Consider the following 18,111-nt stretch of genomic DNA (forward strand, 5'->3'; position numbering starts at 1 on the left):
TTATAATGGGAAAAGGGAGAGAGAGAGTTGGTGGTGAGTCGGGTAAGGCGGGCAACACCGATGGGGTGGGAGTGGTGTGGGTCCCCGTTAGGTCCCACAAGGATGGTTGGTGATGATAGCGGCAGACATAGAAATGGTGGCTGTGTGTAATACGATTCTCCATTACCAGTTGGTGCTTGGTCACCCATCCACCAACTCTCCACTAAACTTCGGGCTTTTGGGTATATATTATAAACTTGATTGATGAAGGTGAAGAAGAATGATTCCCAGCGCGCACATTAGTAGTGCATGAATCGATTATTAGGAAATGTGATAACAAAACTAAGAGTTTGTATGGAAAAATACTTGGGAGTGCTGAAGTTATGTATGTATAATACAGAAAGGTTATGCAGGAGAAGGTAAGACAAAGTCAAAGTCAAACTAGGCGGCCCAATTGATGCTTGGATTGCCCAACCAATCATTAGACCAGCTGACGCTTTCTCTCCCTCACGGAGCATCTATCGCTCATTGATATTTACTTTTCCCTTCGGTGTATCATGGGTTTGGTTCAGAAGAAAAATTAAGTAGGAAAAGAATAGAGAGAAATTGCATCATGCACATATGATGAATGGGGACAGTCATCTATCGCCGAAACAGATGGTCACGAGAGGATCTTAACCCACAACCACTTAGAAAAAGACCTGAATACACCCTTAACCATCTAAGCTATCCGTATAATTTTATGTATCACGACAAGAACGTGTTGATGTGCATACTATAAATTTAATATTAAAAAAAATAGAACTAAATCTGTTTGGTTTCTGGGGATTCACAAACTCTTCCTCACTCTCCTCGTACGTCAGTGACGACAAGAAGTGATGAAGTAAATAGGAGGCTTGCTATTTAGCCGGACTCAACCAAGGAAACCTTTCAGTGGGACTCTACACAGATCGAGCGTTTGCTTTTGTTACGAGAGGATCTTAAGTAGAAGTTCCCGAGGCAAAAAGATGTGCCACTTCTATAAGCAAAGACAAAAGAAGAAGAACCATAGTGAAGGTCAAATATGTTCTGATTACTGTGACTCAAACATTACATAAGCATATCTCCTTGAGTTTATAAACCACAGATTCTCTACGTATCAAGTTTTAACCATTAAAATATCTCCTTGAGATAAAGAAGGTCAAATGTTGTTGGAAGCAACAGGTGGAAGTATGTTCCGGTGACTGATGGAGAAGGATGGAGAGAAGGCCTTTTTGACAAACGACGGAAGCAACAGGTCGTGTCGGTTTCATTAGGTGAGAGACTATGACTTGAAGAACAGAAGCGTTAGGTGAGAGATTGTGAAACATGGTTGAAAATGGTGGCTTGTACGTCTTCAAGAACAGACTCTAAAATACCAACTCGAGAAAGAAAAGGATTAGCTTGAATGATAAATGCCAGAATCTACAACAACCAAATACATATTCTTTGGCCTTCCATAAATTTCGAGTACAATGAACGAAGAAAATCTCTACACCAACGAAATACGCATTCTCTTGAGAGATCCATATAATTTTAATGTTAAGGTTCTCCTTATAAGGCCGAAGAGTCATTTTGCAGTTGCTTCCCGTTAGTTCAATTTTTTGTTGTCCTAGCTCAGATCCAACTTAATTCCTTTTTTCTAGTCAATTTCAAGGCAAACTCCTTTGAGCATCATCCGATCCCTGCAAGATTATGTTGGGGGCACTCCTGACAATACCCTTCCAAGACTTAAGTAATCAACAAGTCAAATAAATCAGACAAGTCTGAACTTAGGGTGTTCGTTGTGTTGAAACGTATCTATACATCCCTTTTTATAATAGGTGCTTGGGACCATTACGTTCGCTCATCACCCAGTTCATACGGTAATGAGGGCGTGAAGTTCGACCATATTCACCAGTAAACCGATGTCGAACCCAAGATTACATAATTGTTCTCCACGTGGCATTCATCGAGTGCAACCTTATGGCTTTACTCTCTAGGATGTGACTCTAAGGTGACGATGAATGATCAACTAGATGGCTCCGTCGTGTCAACCAAGTGACTCTAACTTATCGACCATGTGGAGATGATGTGTCATCCACTAGGAGTCAATGTGTTGAACAGGTGGCTTAGATGTGTCGACCAAGTGGAGCCCATAGGTTGACCACGTGGAGCTTGTGTCCTCCACTTGGAGTCGACTATCGACCAAGTGGCTCCGATGTGTCAGCCATGTGGAGCCCATTGGTCAACATTTGAATCAACCAGTTCAATGAACCATGCTTCGTTTCAAAGAGGGAAAAGAAGAACTAGTTTCATTTCTAATCAAAGCCTGAAATATAATCATACTACTAGGTCAGCGGAAAAAAAAATAATGAATCACATGCAATTGATAACCTCAACAGCTAAGCGAAGGTTCTGTTTCACATGCATGCATATGGATCATCAAGAGGCGTATGTAACATCCACAAAAAATTCATACCTGGAGGAGAGCTGGCACCACCAAGTGCTAATTCCATCTCACAAGTGAGATATGAGTGAAATCCAGGACCCCATCGGTGGCTTATCCTGTCATATATCTGGCTCAGCTGTATGAAATTATACTTTCCCTTGATTTTACAGTATGCGTAGAAGCCAGAGCCCACAAAACCAAGAATTTGGCCGGTGACACTCAGCTGGAGAGGAAGTGACTCAGAACTTCAGGACTGTGAAACTGAAAAAGCCCACAGAATGGGGATGAGAATATGATCTTACCACATCAAAAGGAAGCCCACCAAACAACAGCTAGCCAAGTCCGATGGTAAAGAGATCCTAAAGAAACATAGACGGAATTCCACATAAAATGATTTAAATGCAAGAAATGAGTAACAAAAAGGGCCAGCTGTAAAGGAAATCAAACCTTCAGTTTGCCGCACATTGTCTGTGTGAGTGCAGAATTCAAGTTTGTGTTCAAAAAAATGCCAATATACAGGAAAGTAGCATCACAACCTGCAAAAATCAACCAGCAATTGTTCTAACAGTGTAGACACAGTGAAGAAGCTGAATCTTTTGCTACTTTGTGCTTTGCTTTATGCTCTATATCTAACAAACAGAATATAATTAAAAAAAGGAAAGAAGTAAAAGAAAAGAAGAAAGACCACAAATGCTTGCAAGCAAACACACAAGGGCAAGCTCGTATGCACACACACTGAGACCTACCTGAAATCCGACAGAATGAAGATAGGGAAAATTCATTGTAAGCCCTAAATCACCACGAAAATATGTCCATAATAACAAGATTGGTCCACACACTATTCCTGAAAAACAACTATGATAAAAAAATATAAACCTCATTCTGTTAAATGATTGTTAATATTATTTGTCAAATGAATGGGTCTAAACTGAGGCTGTTCCAGCATGATTACCATTGCAACACATGAGACCAAAGCTATTGAGACCACTGGATATTCCTTGAAAAGAGAAATCAAGCAAAAATGTGAAAGATGAATCAAAGAATGAAAATTAAGTAGAAGTGTGTAGTAGGGATACTACCAACACGGTTTATAGATGCTAGATATATTGCAGTTGTCATGTTAGCAGCAAAAACCATGCCATAGCCATAAGCACTGAAAGATTAAGTCTCCAGCTCCGGCGACAAAAGCTCCAAGAACAATCAATGTAACACTGATAAAACCCTTGGTCATGCCATCAAGAATGAAATAAGAAAATGAATGGAAAATGCTTTTATGATATTAGTAATTAGATCAGACCACTATGAGAATAACTGCGCTCTATGTTTCAATTTGAAAAAAATTGTTAGGGACGTTGCCCTTGAATACTGTCAGCAAAAAATAAAATGCATCCAGCTGCACCTCAAAATAACTCTTAGTCTTCGGTCATATTAAACACAAATGAATGCTGATCTATGTTTCAATATATAAACTGTTCAGAAACAATCGCGTTACAAATTTAAGCACTGTGGTCCATAAAACACATGCATTTAGTTGGTTTGATAAAATGTCAAGCCTCAAGAAAAAATAAGTTCAAAATTTTAGTTACCTGCCGACAACATGGCGGGTGTACTTTTGCCTTGTTAGTAGATACTCCACAATCATTGTAAACACAACAGTTGTACGCCTAAGGGTGGTATACATTGGAACATTCACTCGACGTACAGACTCCATTGTAGCCAGCTTTTGCCATGATGATTTGCATGATATCACTGATGATTCTAATAGTAGCACGTACAAAAATATAGCCAAGTTCATTTTCATAGAGAATATGTGCTACATACCATGTAAAGCAAATATGCAATGGAAAGGGGAAGAGTCTGCAATATGGTTTCAGGAGGTACAAGGCCTGCTTTATGTGGTTCACCATTTGAAAAACAAATAATTCTACAACGCTTCATTGCAATGAAACAAGAAGTTCATCTGAGAGAAAAAACAAAAAATAACCTAGACAAACGAGTAGTTGATAGCATTTTCATCGTGGGAGAGATGCTAGAAGCGCTTAAAACTATGCATATAGACAATCTGATCATCATACATCATAATTCCTCCATAAGATGAGGGAAAGTTAATTCTCCTGGTGTTAGATTCTTACATTTTGCTTGGAGCAAGGCAGAGAAGTTTGGACCAGGGTTAAGATTCTATATTCTGTAATATGTTTCATGGTATATTTTAGTGGTTGCTATCATTTTGTGTTTTTGCTCATCTTCACAAATAAGCAGTGAAACTGTCTAATGGCTAATAAAAACTGATGAAAAGTCGCTATCCTGAGGTCTGATTATATAGTGGCTCCAACGGTAATATATTATATAGAATTGGATTTTATATTTATCATCAATTTATGGTTAGAAAGAGGCAGACAATGATATAATTGGACAGAGAAGTGAGAACAGATATTAGGTTCTGCGGCCAAAGCACATGTGTATTCTTAATCAGTTACTTCATGCATTTCACTTTTTAAACAGTTCCTTCATACTAGGTTGTTAAAATACATTAGTTATATAAGTCCTGGAGGGCATGGTGGCCCTAGAATAAGTAAAGAAGTAGCTAGACAATTTTTTGGATTATGTAATCGATGTATTATCTAGTAGATACAATCAGTCATGACTCCTATCAATCTATGGACTAATATATTGGTACTTATATGTCATCTAGGTGATGATATTGCGGCATTCGTCTATAAGAAAAGGATCACATGTACGTTAGGAGTATAATTTTTCCGAGCACTAGCCATGTGATTGTATAAATAGTCCAGCCTACCATGTAAAAGCCATGCTGGACAATCTTGGAAATCTATTAAAAAGAAAACCCTATGTTTTCTCTCTTCTGAAACAGAATTCACGTCATGATTTCCAATCAGAGCTGCATCTATATGCCTTCATGTTGGAAACCAAAATCAAATAATACCTTACAGTTCTCTCTTCAACAGAAATCCTAAACCTCAGCTCTGTAAGATACCAAACTAAAAGTTGCGATCAAGTGTTTCAAACAGAAAGAAGCATTTCTGTATCAGAAAATGTACAATTCTTGAACAATCTATATGTAGCATGTCATCATTAACAAAGTACTCTCTAAGTAGTTGGCCATTACCAACTGACCGTCCAATTGTTTTTCCGCCTCTAAACAGAAAGATTATCAGCCCTTCCCTTCCCATCTTTGTTATTATTTTCGTGTTCTTGGGTTGACTAGATATTAATTATTTTGTTTTTTTGTATGAGATAAAACTACTACCTCAAGTAGGGGTGTTCAAATCGAATCAGAAAAATGAACCGAACCTCAATTGACCTGTTCCAAACCGATTCGGTCCAAAGTGGTTTATCAATAATTCAGTTTTGAAGACTATAAATTATTCCAATTTGGGAGGGTACTCTTCTTCAGTTCGATTAACCGGTTCGGATCGAACCAAGTCGATTTTAATTTAAAAAAATACCAACTCAACCTAAAAGCCTTAAAAACTCAATAATCCCTTCCCAATCTTGGTGTTCACCGCTCTTCTTTCATCTCTGCTGCTCTTCCTCCTCGTCCCCTTCTTGGTCATGCACTCTCGACTCAGGTATGAACCTTATTTTTTTTGTTATCCTTTTTCGTTAACAATTCTTTATTGATTTGTATAAAGTCATTTGTTGATTTGTATGCATCGCAGTATATTCTCATCATTAATAAAAAAGGACAGCCTGTGAAGTCCTTATTCCTCTTTAGCATCTTTCAATAAAAAAAGTAAAAAAAACCACTTGTGCATAGATCCAATTGTTTAGAATGATATTTGTCATATAAAATTTTTGAGAATGTAGGTCCAATTGAATCAAAATTCTGATTTGGTTCAATTAAACTTAACTGGTTCACCGAACAGAATCAATTCATTATATATACATATATATGTATATATGTGTGTGTACATGTAAATGCATACATGCATACATGTACATGTACATGTATACATGTATACATGTTCCTTTCACTAACAGAACTGTTTTTTCAATTTGGTTCGATTCGACCCTTAATGATTCAGTTCAAACCTCTTTGAACACCTCTAACCTCAAGATTATCGAATTCACACAAATACCTACAGATCACTTGCCAACTCAAATCAAATTGCAAACGAGCTTCAAGTCTGAAGCAGCCGCGCATAAAACCTAACTGAAACACAATGTCCGAACAATAGAAGGGTCATTTTGCTAAATGCGGAAGAGATTCACAACAATTCCAAAGCAAATTCGTTGAAGATCTACGTTAATCTCAAAACATTAAAGAAACAAAATATGCGAGCTCGAGAACGATCAAAGAAAGAAAAAGAGGATAGAGAAGGGGAAACCGGCGCAGGTCATGTAGGATAGGGCGGCGAAGGCGCCTCGCATGGTCATGGCGGAGCCCTTGAAGAGGAGGGCGCCATCATCGCCGCCCCTGCGATCGGACACCGGCAGTAGCAGCCCGACCTTCGGCGCCATCACACCGGTGACCGATCTGCCTCCGCCTTCCTCTCGATTCTCGGCAGCAGGGAGCGAAAGGAGACAACAAAGAACAAACAACTGGTCTGTGTTACGATCCCTTCTTTCTCCTCCTCGCAATCAACAGCGGCAACAAAAAGGAAAAGAGAGGGGAATTCTCCATTTCGATCGATTTAGTTCCGGTTTTTTGTCTTATGTATATGTGTGTTGTCTTGCTCACTTCGAGTCTGTTGTTTTCCGCCGTTATGCACACAGGGCATCATCATCGTGTGCGTGACAGACGCGAATCAGACCGCGTGGGGCATCAATGGCCATACTTCGTTGGGTTTGATACGGTAATTAGAGGCTTAATTATCCAAATGTTGGAGTCATTTGAGTTATATTTAGAAGATTTTTTTTTTGTCTAAATTGAAGTAATTAACCTCCAGCGAAGATGAGTTCAAATTATCTTCTTTCTCTCTCCCCTCCATTAATTAAGATCATCATATTAATTATCACCAACTTTAAATCAAGTATCGGACGATACTCTTTTCGTCTTATTATTGTCGGTCGATGATCGCGAGAGAAGAAAGAAAAGGAGAAGAAGAAGAAAATATGAAGATTGGCACCACTCTCCCTTTTCGTCTATTGGGAACTTCTTATTCGTGTGGAGAAAAGAATCCTCGATATCATCAGGAGAAGAGAGGAGACACATCGACGAATTTTTTTTTTCACATATATATCACATATATATATATATATATATATATATATATATATATATATATATATATATATATATATATATATATATATATATATATATATATATATATATATATATATATCGAGTGATATATCTAAATATACCGTTCGGTATATAATATCATACCCGTAACGAGTAAATCTCGAAACTCTAATACGATATAAAATTTCAATCCTTACTTTAAATACATTCAATAAGTACGCTTATAAATATAAGTACATGAAATATAGTTACTAAAATCAGATAAGTCTTGAGTCGTTTGATCATGTGATGTACTACATGAAATATAACTACATCACATGTTTAATTTAAAAATAAAATATATTGATAATTTAAAATTATATATATATAGTAAAACTCTAAAGTGTTAAAACTAATTAAAAATTATATAAAATTATTAATACGGATTAACATTGTTTAAATGTTTGTCCTGATAGTTCTTACACTAATCCAATCCAAGATAAATTATTCAATGATAAAAAAATAGTTTATCCAACGTAATTGTGATGACTTAAATAACACAAACACATGAATTTTTAATATGAAGATGATTTAGTCATCAAAATGATATTTCTTAATTCTACCACCACGAGTCAATTCTGTGTTATAATTTCAATTTTATTTGTTATAATATTTGTTTCATTCTCCTCATATTCATTCTGATCCTCAAATCTCATTCTTCTTATTTGTGGTATCCATCTTTTTTTTTTTCATCGTATTAAAATCCAAGTCACAAAGATCGTAAGTATCATAAGTCACATTGAAGTAAGGCTAACCCTAATTTCATTATTGATAAAAATATCCTCAAATAAATACTTAAGTTAAGAATATTCAGATAATTTTTTATCGAATCAGCTTTTATGTAATCAATTTGTTCGTCAATTGATTTATCTCGATTTTTCAACACATTCTATCCGATAAATGAACTATTTTGGTACGACCATTATTGAGTTATATGATACAAAGAATTCTGTCTTACTACTAATTTCAAATGAAAATTATAAAATTACATTGACCAAAAATAGTAACGTCAACCACGTGATGGAGCGACGCTACATGATTCAGGGCTAATGATATATTGTCTCATATAGTTAGTTGGTTTTAGCATCATAGTCTCTATACTTTAAAGTTATATTGATATCTCTTTAGTTAATAATTATGTGCATTTATCCTAACGATGTTAGTATGATCGACGGAAATATGAAAATAAAATGTAAAAAAATATTTTTAATATTTGATGGTGAACGGCATCAATGGCGGACAGTAGTATCGTTGGCATTAGTGGTGGCGGATCCCTCCCCCTTTACATCTATGTCGATGTTAACACAGATGTCATGCGGTCATTGCCCTCCCTGATGAGTGGTTGTGCTATTGGACGAGAACATCACCTTCGCCCGTGCCTCCTGCATTGGCGATCGCTTCTCTACCTCGACCGTTGTGCATGCCACCATGATGTTCAGCAACATTGTCAACTTCTCCTCAAATCCCTCGTTCTCGGATGACTTGGGATCCTCGCTAGAGTTGTTTCGCTTCTCCTCCCACATGGAGCAAACCGGATGTCAGCGCCTTGCTCCTCCACTAGGTCTTGGAATGGGGTCTTCTTGGTGATAGACTCTAGGAGGGCGATAAAGCTGTAGACGTTGGAGAGAGGGGTGAAGGAAGGCTTGGGAAGGCGGGACTCGAGCCTATGGTAGAAGAGAGAGGAGGATGCAATGAAAGAGGAGGGGGTGATAAGATCATGGGGTGAGGCCGGGGAGGAGGAGGAGGGGTATGCATAGCAGTTAAGGCGAAGAAGCAACCTCCGATGTGGGAGGTGCTGTGGATGATTCGGGAGGCACAAGTGGAGGTGATGAACTCGTTCAACAATAGCAACCACTCATTGGGGAGGTGGTTGGACATGGTATAAAGCATGGTAAGAAAGTATAGATTGAAAGAGTCACTCGATATTTGTATCGATGCCTACATAGATGTAAAAGGAGAGGAGTTTGCTACCACCGATCTTAGATGTTGTCTACTATCGAACATTAAAATTATATTTTTATCATTTATTTTTATGTTTTCGTCGATGAAACAAATATCCTTTATGATAAATAAATATAATTATTTTAATTTCATAACTATAGAACTATTAATATAATTTTTTAAGGTATAAGGATCGTAATATTAAAACCAACTAACTATTGGACAATACGTAATTAGTCCCGAGATTCATCCGTCGGTAGTTTAGCAGCGATGACACCACCCAACCTCGTGTTTTCGTGCGAAGCGAGTTTGCCTTCACAGGAAGGAAGACGCAGGAATAAATAGAAGCACCAAAGTGTTAGGATCGGAGCGGCACTAAGAGGTGGGGGGTGAATTAGTGCAGCGGATTAAAACTTCGGTTTTGGAAAAATCTTTCGTACGATAAAAAATCGAACTTGAAAAGCTTAATAACTTAGAAGCGTAGTGACTAAGTAAAGTAGTTTGCAGTATGTAAATGACAAGAATAAAATGCAAACCAGAGAAGACGGTAGTTTATAGTGGTTCGGTCAATCGTGACCTACATCCACTCCTCCGATTCCTCTTCCGTTGAGGCCACCGGCATCCACTAATGATCTTCCTTTACTAGGCGAAGATCAACCTCCTTCTTACACCCCTCTTACAACCTCTTACAAGTGGTTCATCCTTTTACAAAGATTTCAATGAAAAGAAAGGAGGTGAACACTCAAGCTATTGAAAACAAGACTTTTCCTAAAGCTTTTCTCAACTTCTAGCTTCTCAAAAGGTTGTATTCTCTGCTGAGAATTGTGGGGTATTTATAGACCCCAAGAGGATTCAAATTTGATCTCCAAAATTTGAATTCCCTTGAGTTCCCGAGGTTGGCGGTGCCACCGCCTGTCGACCGTTGCACTGGCGGTGCCACCGCCCGACTTCTCGGGTGCTGGGCGGTGCCACCGCCAGACCCTTACAGCTTACTAGTTTGGGCTCCAAACTTGGCCCAAACCAGTCCAAACTCGGGCCCAATTGGGCCCTACTTGGGTTATAGGATTAACACCTAATCCTAACCCTAAGTAACGTGCTAACTACGAATTTAAAGACATTTTCTAAGCTATTACAAAGTCTGCAAGTCAAGACTTCTTTCGACCAGCTTCCGGCGAACTTCCGGCGGTCTTCCGACAAACTCTCGGAAACCATTCTGCGGACTCCCGATAAGCTCGTAGACTTCACGATTTGATCTCGGCGAGTTCCAATGAGCTTCTTTGGCAAGCTCCGATCTTTCTCGGTGAGCTCCGTGAACTTCCGACGAACCTTTTGGCGAGCTTCCGAAAAACCCTTCGGCAAGCTCCCTACTCATTCTCGGCTAGTTCCGGCAGCATTCCCAATGAACCTTCGGACTTCCGTCGAACTCTCGAACTCCCAACGAATCCTTCGTGCTTGACTCCGGCACTTTGTTTCGCTTTATGTCTTCATCGTTATCGTAGTTAATCCTGCACACACAAGCCAAAACTCTACTCCGATCTAGACAATTATTACAACGCGAATTGACATTCTGTTGCCTGGCACGTCATTGGTTGGTGCTTCATCCGATTCTTCGGTGCATCGTCCTCTCTTGCGGCTTGTTGCCCAATCGGCGGTTGACCTCCGCAATCCCAATATCCTTGGCGCAATTCCAATCTCCTTGGCCCGACGCTCGACGTCCGAAGCCTTCTGCCGTCCAATACCCTGACGTGATCTCATCCGGCACAACGTCAATTCCTCCTGCGTTAACTGTCTAATCTTGATCGAGTAGACCTGCATCACTCAAAATACAGTTAAACATAAACATAATTATCAATTAGTTTCATCATCAAAATACGAGATTCAACACAAAGTGTATAGATGAGGTACGGTGTGGAGGATGATTCGTGAAGAAGTCATACGACTAAAGTTGATGCCTTTTCCCCGAAGCAACGAGGAACATATGCGTTGAATAAATAGGGCATAGCTTTTGTTTATGTGCTCGTAATCGTAAAGGCAAGAGATATCTCAAGGAAGAAATGCTTTTGTTGGATCTGCTTTCCATCTCTCGGACAATTACTATAGTTACGTTCGAGAATATATTTATATTTTAAATATTTAATTAAAAAAGAAAATCAATGAATTTATAGTTGTGAAATGCATATTTATATCCTCAATAAATATGCTATATTTATATTATAGCATGGCAGCCTACTAACCAATGCTGTGCGGAAGCCATTGCTTGTAGTTCGTTGTTTGGGCTCAAAAATGGGCTCTCACATGTAACCCACCAACCAAGAACAATAATTCCAATGTTATTTTCCAGGAAAATAGAAAACTTTCGTTATCCTCCCCATCGAATCGATCGAGGAAGAAGGTGGACATAAAAAGTTATATGACAAGGAAAGGAGGAGGAGGCACCCTTTAATTGGGCATCCGATGAGGAAGAAGAATCTGAGCCACTTTTGTTCACATGCTATGGGGGCCGCTTTTGTTGCCTCGCCCAGCCGTTTCCCACCCACCCATCTTACCTACCAGCCCAGTCGTAAACTATCTATCTCTGCTTTAACGAGCCGTCGACACGTTAGTGGGGGATGATGCACTTTGTGTCGCCTGGGTCAAAAAGAAGGAACAGCCAACAGGAATGACCAGCATCACTCTGCGGTGGCGATGCTCTATTTCTTTCCGAGGACGCCATGTTGTCGTCGTCGTCTCATTATTATTATATCATCCCATTTCTTATTTTTGAATAAAAAAACAAATCTCCCACAAATTGTCCATTTCAAAATTCGCTCTATTCTCTCTCTTTCTCTCTCTCTTTCTTTCTCTATTTAAGCGTAGGAGAGGCGCCCAAAGGTCTACCGTATATATGCCTTCAAACCCTCGACCCTCATCCTCTTTCTTCGCCTTGCCCGCCGCCTGAGTTCCCGTCACAGGTACCATCCGATGGGGGCGGCGATGCTGACAGACCAGGTGACTGAGGTCTTGATCCCGGTGGCCGCCGTCGTCGGGATCGCTTTCGCGCTGGTTCAGTGGCTGCTCGTGTCGACCGTGAAGCTCTCGCCGGAGAGGCAGCCGGGGGGCGGAAGCAACGACAAGAATGGGTACTCCGACTACCTCATCGAGGAGGAGGAAGGGCTCAACGATCACAACGTCGTCGTTAAGTGCGCCGAGATCCAGAGCGCCATTTCCGAAGGTCTTCTTTAGAAAATGAAAGACTATTTGTGTCGACTAGTTTTTTGTTGTCCATGTGTTTGTGAATTCCTTTTGTCTAAAAATAACTTGTGGTATAGTGTTAAGAATAGCTTTATCTTCGAATCTGTGCTCCGGTGAATTCATGTTAAACCTCCTCTTTTCTTCATATTAAAATCCAGCATAGCTGTTCTAGTTGCTTTAACTTGACATCCTTTAGTCTCATTTCCTTGTATATATTATTTGACTTGATGCTCCTTTTTCACCATCTGTCTTGTTATACGAGTAACTGTTTGTAGTGGCAATTTCGCTACTGTATTTGGTTGTTAGAAGCCATTCCTTCTTTCGCTATGAATTTGTTCTGGTAATTTTCTTGCTCAACGGTCATTGAAAAAGCTTATAATGATTCCTTAGAGTTTGTTCGTCTGAGTTGATGGAAGAACAGGCCTTTAAATGGATTCCAAAGGCTGTTACAGCATTCCTGACACAAGTTTTTTGTATGTTGATTCACTTGGCTATGCTGGTTGCCGACTCTTAGCTCGCATAGTTTGTTGTTGAATCAGAAATAATCAGTTTAATGGTTCCTGAAAGCTAACATCTGAAGTTACTTTTCACTTTGGCAAAACTTGCAAATAGAAATAGAAGTCATTAGAAATTTAGGTGACATGGCAAATTTATCCGATGTTTAAGACCTATTACTTGTGTTGTATGTGTCATTCTTGGTTGTACATAGCACAAATTTGGTTCGTGCAAATTCATGAATAATGCATGTAAAGAGAAAAACACTTTTGCCCTGCTTGCCATCTAGAGGTTTCTTGATCATGGGATGCGAAACAACTATAATTTTGCTTTGTGTTCATCACTTCATTGAGATGAATATCTATCTTTCTAGTGGGTCATGGAACTTGCTTCTATATTGTGGGCAAGAACAATATCACCTAGTTCCAGTATCACTACAAATAAGATGCAAGTTACATTTGTCAGTGTGGCTTTTGTTCCTAGCTGATCTGTCCGTGAAGCTTGTCAGTGACAGTATTAGAGAAGCGCTAAAATCAACTAATATTCTGATCCATGATCTATTGAATGTTGATATGTCAATATTAATAGCATGTCAGGTTAGTCAGCTTTTATTTTCTCATGATAACTGGCTGCCATCTAATTTTGATGTATTAAATAATTTTTTTAACCCATTTAATGGTGAAGAACTTGCAATAGTGTTTCATATTATGATATATAGATCACACTGAGTTGTTGCCTATGACCATTGACCTTGTCAACATGGCAAGACATAGGTTAATATGTTAAAATGTTTAAATCCATTGAATACGTCTTGGGTTTTGGTGTCTTACTTTCATTGCTGATTCCTTTTTACCCATTTTATTTATTTTAACGAAAGGGAGTAGGAAAATATGTTTGCTTAACTTTGGACTTGCAAAATAGATATCTGGCATTCACCTGTCATACCTGTAAACAGGAGCAACTTCCTTCCTCTTCACTGAATACCAGTATGTTGGAGTCTTCATGGCCGTTTTTGCAGTCTTGATCTTCCTCTTTCTTGGCTCTGTGGAAGGCTTCAGCACAAAAAGCCAGCCATGCACCTATAGCAAGGATAAGTACTGCAAACCGGCACTTGCAAATGCTCTCTTTAGTACTGCATCCTTTTTGCTTGGTGCTGTCACTTCTGTGGTATCTGGTTTTCTTGGGATGAAAATTGCAACATATGCCAATGCAAGAACAACTTTAGAAGCAAGGAAGGGTGTTGGAAAAGCTTTTATTACCGCATTCAGGTCTGGAGCAGTTATGGGCTTTTTGCTTGCAGCAAATGGCCTTCTGGTGCTCTACATTGCAATTAACCTATTCAAATTGTATTATGGTGATGACTGGGAAGGTCTATTTGAAGCCATAACCGGTTATGGTCTTGGAGGCTCCTCCATGGCTCTTTTTGGAAGAGTAGGTGGAGGTATTTACACAAAAGCGGCTGATGTTGGTGCTGATCTGGTTGGTAAGGTCGAGAGGAACATTCCTGAAGACGACCCTCGAAATCCAGCTGTAAGTTTTTAGTGTGTTATCCGAAAAGTTCTTATACCTTTCTCGGCCTTTTGGCTAAGATCAAGTGTAGTATCTTTTCTTATCAGTTTAATATCTGAAAAGTTCTTTTTATCAGTAACTTCCTTTAGTGTTGTACAACTGGTAGTTGTTTGAACAATGCAGAATATCTATTATTACTATATTTTGTTAATTTTGTGTCTTCTCTTTCATTTATATTTAATTCTCAGCATTATCTCACAGATAACTAGATGTCATATTCAATTTGTGCTGGTAATCCTAAGGTATTAAACACTAATTCTTTTGTCCAATTAAGCTTCTAGATATGTGTTACAGGTGATAGCTGATAATGTTGGAGATAATGTCGGAGATATTGCTGGGATGGGGTCTGATCTTTTTGGCTCATATGCTGAGTCCTCATGTGCTGCCCTGGTTGTGGCTTCTATTTCTTCCTTCGGAATCAACCATGACCTTACTGCAATGTGCTACCCCTTGCTCATTAGCTCCATGGGTATCATTGTTTGCTTGATAACTACACTTTTTGCTACTGAGTTTTTTGAAATAAAGGCAGTGCAAGAGATTGAACCTACACTTAAGAAGCAGCTCATAATCTCCACTGCTCTTATGACCATTGGTATTGGAACTGTTAGTTGGATAGCTCTTCCGAGTTCCTTCACAATCTTCAATTTTGGTGAGCAGAAGCAAGTGAAGAATTGGTAACTAAATATACACTTATTTGCTTAATAGATTAGGGTCTTAAGCAGCAATTTACACCCTTTTTTAACTGCTAGGGAGCTGTTCTTCTGTGTTGCAATTGGATTATGGGCTGGCCTGGTTATTGGGTTTGTCACCGAGTACTATACGAGCAATGCATACAGGTTAGAAACTTGTTTTCTATAAATTTATCCAAGATTGTGTGTGGTTGTTATTAAGAGAGTTTTCTTCTTATAACTTTTTTGCAGCCCTGTGCAAGATGTCGCTGACTCATGCCGAACTGGTGCGGCAACTAATGTCATCTTTGGGCTTGCTTTGGGATACAAATCTGTCATCATCCCAATTTTTGCTATTGCTGTCAGCATATTTGTTAGTTTTAGTCTTGCTGCCATGTATGGCATTGCGGTTGCTGCCCTTGGCATGTTGAGCACCATTGCAACTGGGCTGGCTATTGATGCCTATGGTCCGATCAGTGATAATGCTGGAGGTATTGCTGAGATGGCTGGCATGAGCCACAGGATTCGTGAGAGAACTGATGCATTGGATGCTGCAGGCAATACTACTGCTGCCATCGGAAAGGTGTGATTAGCTTTAAACAAAAATCTTTGTTGTTCTATTATCACTAATCTATTTAAACATGACTGGCTAACTTACTTTATGGTGGTGATGAGCATAGCTGCAAAGTCATCATTCACTTGGCAATTGCATACTTTGATTAAACATGTTGTGAAATGATGCTTACCTGGTTTATTCAGAGGCTTCTTTGAAAACCAATCTGATGCTGTATTTGGCAATCTTACCACAAATTGTTCGTCCCTCCGTATTTGTAATTTTTCTTATATTAGTTGATGTACTTGATATATGTGGTTATATTGCTTGCTCTTTTTTAGGGTTTTGCCATTGGTTCTGCTGCTTTGGTGTCGCTTGCACTCTTCGGTGCCTTTGTGAGTAGGGCGGCAATCTCCACCGTGGATGTTCTCACACCAAAAGTTTTCATTGGGTTAATTGTTGGTGCCATGCTGCCTTACTGGTTCTCAGCCATGACCATGAAGAGTGTTGGTAGTGCAGCTCTGAAGATGGTAGAGGAAGTCCGCAGACAGTTCAACAGCATTCCTGGGATTATGGAGGGTAATGCTAAACCTGATTATGCCACCTGTGTTAAGATCTCCACTGATGCCTCAATCAGGGAGATGATTCCTCCTGGTGCTCTGGTGATGCTCACACCTCTAATTGTTGGAACCTTGTTTGGTGTGGAGACTCTGGCTGGGGTTCTTGCTGGTGCCCTTGTTTCTGGAGTTCAGGTATGTAGAATCAGCTAAGCTTATATGAACTAGAAAATTTGTGTACCTCTTATTGGTGATTATTCTTTGTGCTAAACAGATTGCCATATCTGCATCAAACACTGGTGGTGCATGGGATAATGCAAAGAAGTATATTGAGGTTCTTCCACCCTAAACATTTAATGTTGCATTTTCTAGCTTTCCCTGACTCTCATACTGGTTGGTATATACGAGGACATGTATATGAATGATATTATATTTTTTTAGTTCAAGCCATTTAGGATGATGATAATGTTCAAAGATCATGCGCCTTCAGCCTTCTCCACTTTAAACTTTGTTCCCACCTGTAAGCAATCATTACTAATGTCATGTTGGATTGTTCAGGCTGGTGCATCGGAGCATGCTAGGGTGCTCGGCCCTAAAGGATCAGATGCCCATAAGGCTGCTGTGATTGGCGACACCATCGGGGATCCTCTGAAGGACACATCTGGGCCATCACTTAACATCCTCATCAAGCTGATGGCAGTGGAATCTCTAGTTTTCGCACCATTCTTTGCTGCTCATGGTGGTCTGCTCTTCAAGATTTTCTAAGGCAGGCAGGAGAACAAGGATAAGAGGAGTTTGCAGCTTCTTCAAGAACACACTCCTCGGCCACCACCAAGTTCTGCTATTGGTGGTATCAACTTATGCTTACCATTTTTGCCTTCTTTATCATACATGGGTTTTGTCTTACTGTGATATCATCCAGGTCAGCACCTGGATGTGCCAACTATGGTCTGTGGCCGACCAAAATTTTCTTGTACTAGATAGATGATGTTTTGATAGCACGGTGATGACACTAAGTATTTTCGATATAGTTAGCAGTAGTTTACCAAACATATATGCTCTTCTCGTCCTATACGATGCATGATGCAGTCAAGAGTTGGGTGCTGAAAGTGGTAGTTACTGAGGCTTCATCATGAAAGCCTTTCATGATTTACTTCAATATAGATGACAGTGGAGGCAAACCAAATTTTGTGTGAGGATGGATTATGGATATTTTTTAGGCAAATTTAGCTGTAATTTGTTAGGATAATTAAAGACACTGATGCATGAGAGTATTACATCGGTGCTAAACGTGATACCTACTAACTCGATTACCTTATGTTCCTTGTTTCGAGTTCTTCCCTGTTAATGGATGTAGATACGGTGGTGATGCATAAGAAGGTAAAGTTAGGTATCATGTTAAACATTGATGTGGTGATGGT

The 18,111-nt window shown here is 39.4% G+C and overlaps 2 protein-coding genes and 1 pseudogene across 6 annotated transcripts; 2 read left to right on the forward strand and 1 right to left on the reverse strand.

Moving 5' to 3' along the window:
* Positions 1-2,497: 2,497 nt before the first annotated feature.
* On the reverse strand, positions 2,498-7,120 carry LOC135615975 (UDP-N-acetylglucosamine transporter UGNT1-like). Of its 5 annotated transcripts, XR_010488206.1 has the most exons (5): positions 6,778-7,110; positions 4,015-4,186; positions 2,876-2,964; positions 2,731-2,787; positions 2,498-2,651 (listed from the first exon to the last, which is right to left on the reverse strand). XR_010488206.1 is itself a non-coding variant. In XM_065115127.1 (4 exons), exons 1-3 carry the CDS (start codon positions 6,908-6,910, stop codon positions 2,761-2,763), a joined length of 249 nt encoding a protein of 82 aa, XP_064971199.1. In that variant the 5' UTR covers positions 6,911-7,120; the 3' UTR covers positions 2,498-2,651; positions 2,731-2,760. The 5 variants fall into 5 exon arrangements, 2 of the variants coding, with proteins under 2 accessions (XP_064971199.1, XP_064971198.1); XR_010488207.1 differs by lacking the exon at positions 2,731-2,787 and having other exon boundaries at positions 2,498-2,689; XM_065115127.1 differs by lacking the exon at positions 4,015-4,186 and having other exon boundaries at positions 6,778-7,120.
* A 5,362-nt stretch (positions 7,121-12,482) lies between these two features.
* LOC135615977 (pyrophosphate-energized vacuolar membrane proton pump-like) lies at positions 12,483-17,744 on the forward strand. The gene is made up of 8 exons (XM_065115129.1): positions 12,483-12,828; positions 14,299-14,873; positions 15,207-15,586; positions 15,662-15,748; positions 15,833-16,163; positions 16,475-16,885; positions 16,965-17,024; positions 17,249-17,744. The coding sequence occupies exons 1-8, from the start codon at positions 12,579-12,581 to the stop codon at positions 17,453-17,455; spliced, it is 2,301 nt and encodes a 766-aa protein (XP_064971201.1). The 5' UTR covers positions 12,483-12,578; the 3' UTR covers positions 17,456-17,744.
* LOC135616015 (U2 spliceosomal RNA) lies at positions 14,907-14,997 on the forward strand (annotated as a pseudogene).
* Positions 17,745-18,111: the final 367 nt, after the last annotated feature.

Source organism: Musa acuminata, chromosome BXJ2-6, assembly GCF_036884655.1.
Source record: "Musa acuminata AAA Group cultivar baxijiao chromosome BXJ2-6, Cavendish_Baxijiao_AAA, whole genome shotgun sequence".
NCBI classification, from domain to species: Eukaryota; Viridiplantae; Streptophyta; class Magnoliopsida; order Zingiberales; family Musaceae; genus Musa; species Musa acuminata.

Coding starts and splice junctions, on each gene's coding strand:
- LOC135615975 (XM_065115126.1), bottom strand. CDS start 6,910: ATGGCGCCGAAGGTCGGGCTGCTACTGCCGGTGTCCGATCGCAGGGGC. Junction 2,965..6,777: donor ATCCTACATGACCTGCGCCG/GTTTCCCCTTCT, acceptor TGATTTTTGCAG/GTTGTGATGCTACTTTCCTG. Junction 2,690..2,875: donor CAATGTGCGGCAAACTGAAG/GTTTGATTTCCT, acceptor GGGCTTTTTCAG/TTTCACAGTCCTGAAGTTCT.
- LOC135615977 (XM_065115129.1), top strand. CDS start 12,579: ATGGGGGCGGCGATGCTGACAGACCAGGTGACTGAGGTCTTGATCCCG. Junction 16,164..16,474: donor CTACTGCTGCCATCGGAAAG/GTGTGATTAGCT, acceptor GCTCTTTTTTAG/GGTTTTGCCATTGGTTCTGC. Junction 17,025..17,248: donor ATGCAAAGAAGTATATTGAG/GTTCTTCCACCC, acceptor TGGATTGTTCAG/GCTGGTGCATCGGAGCATGC.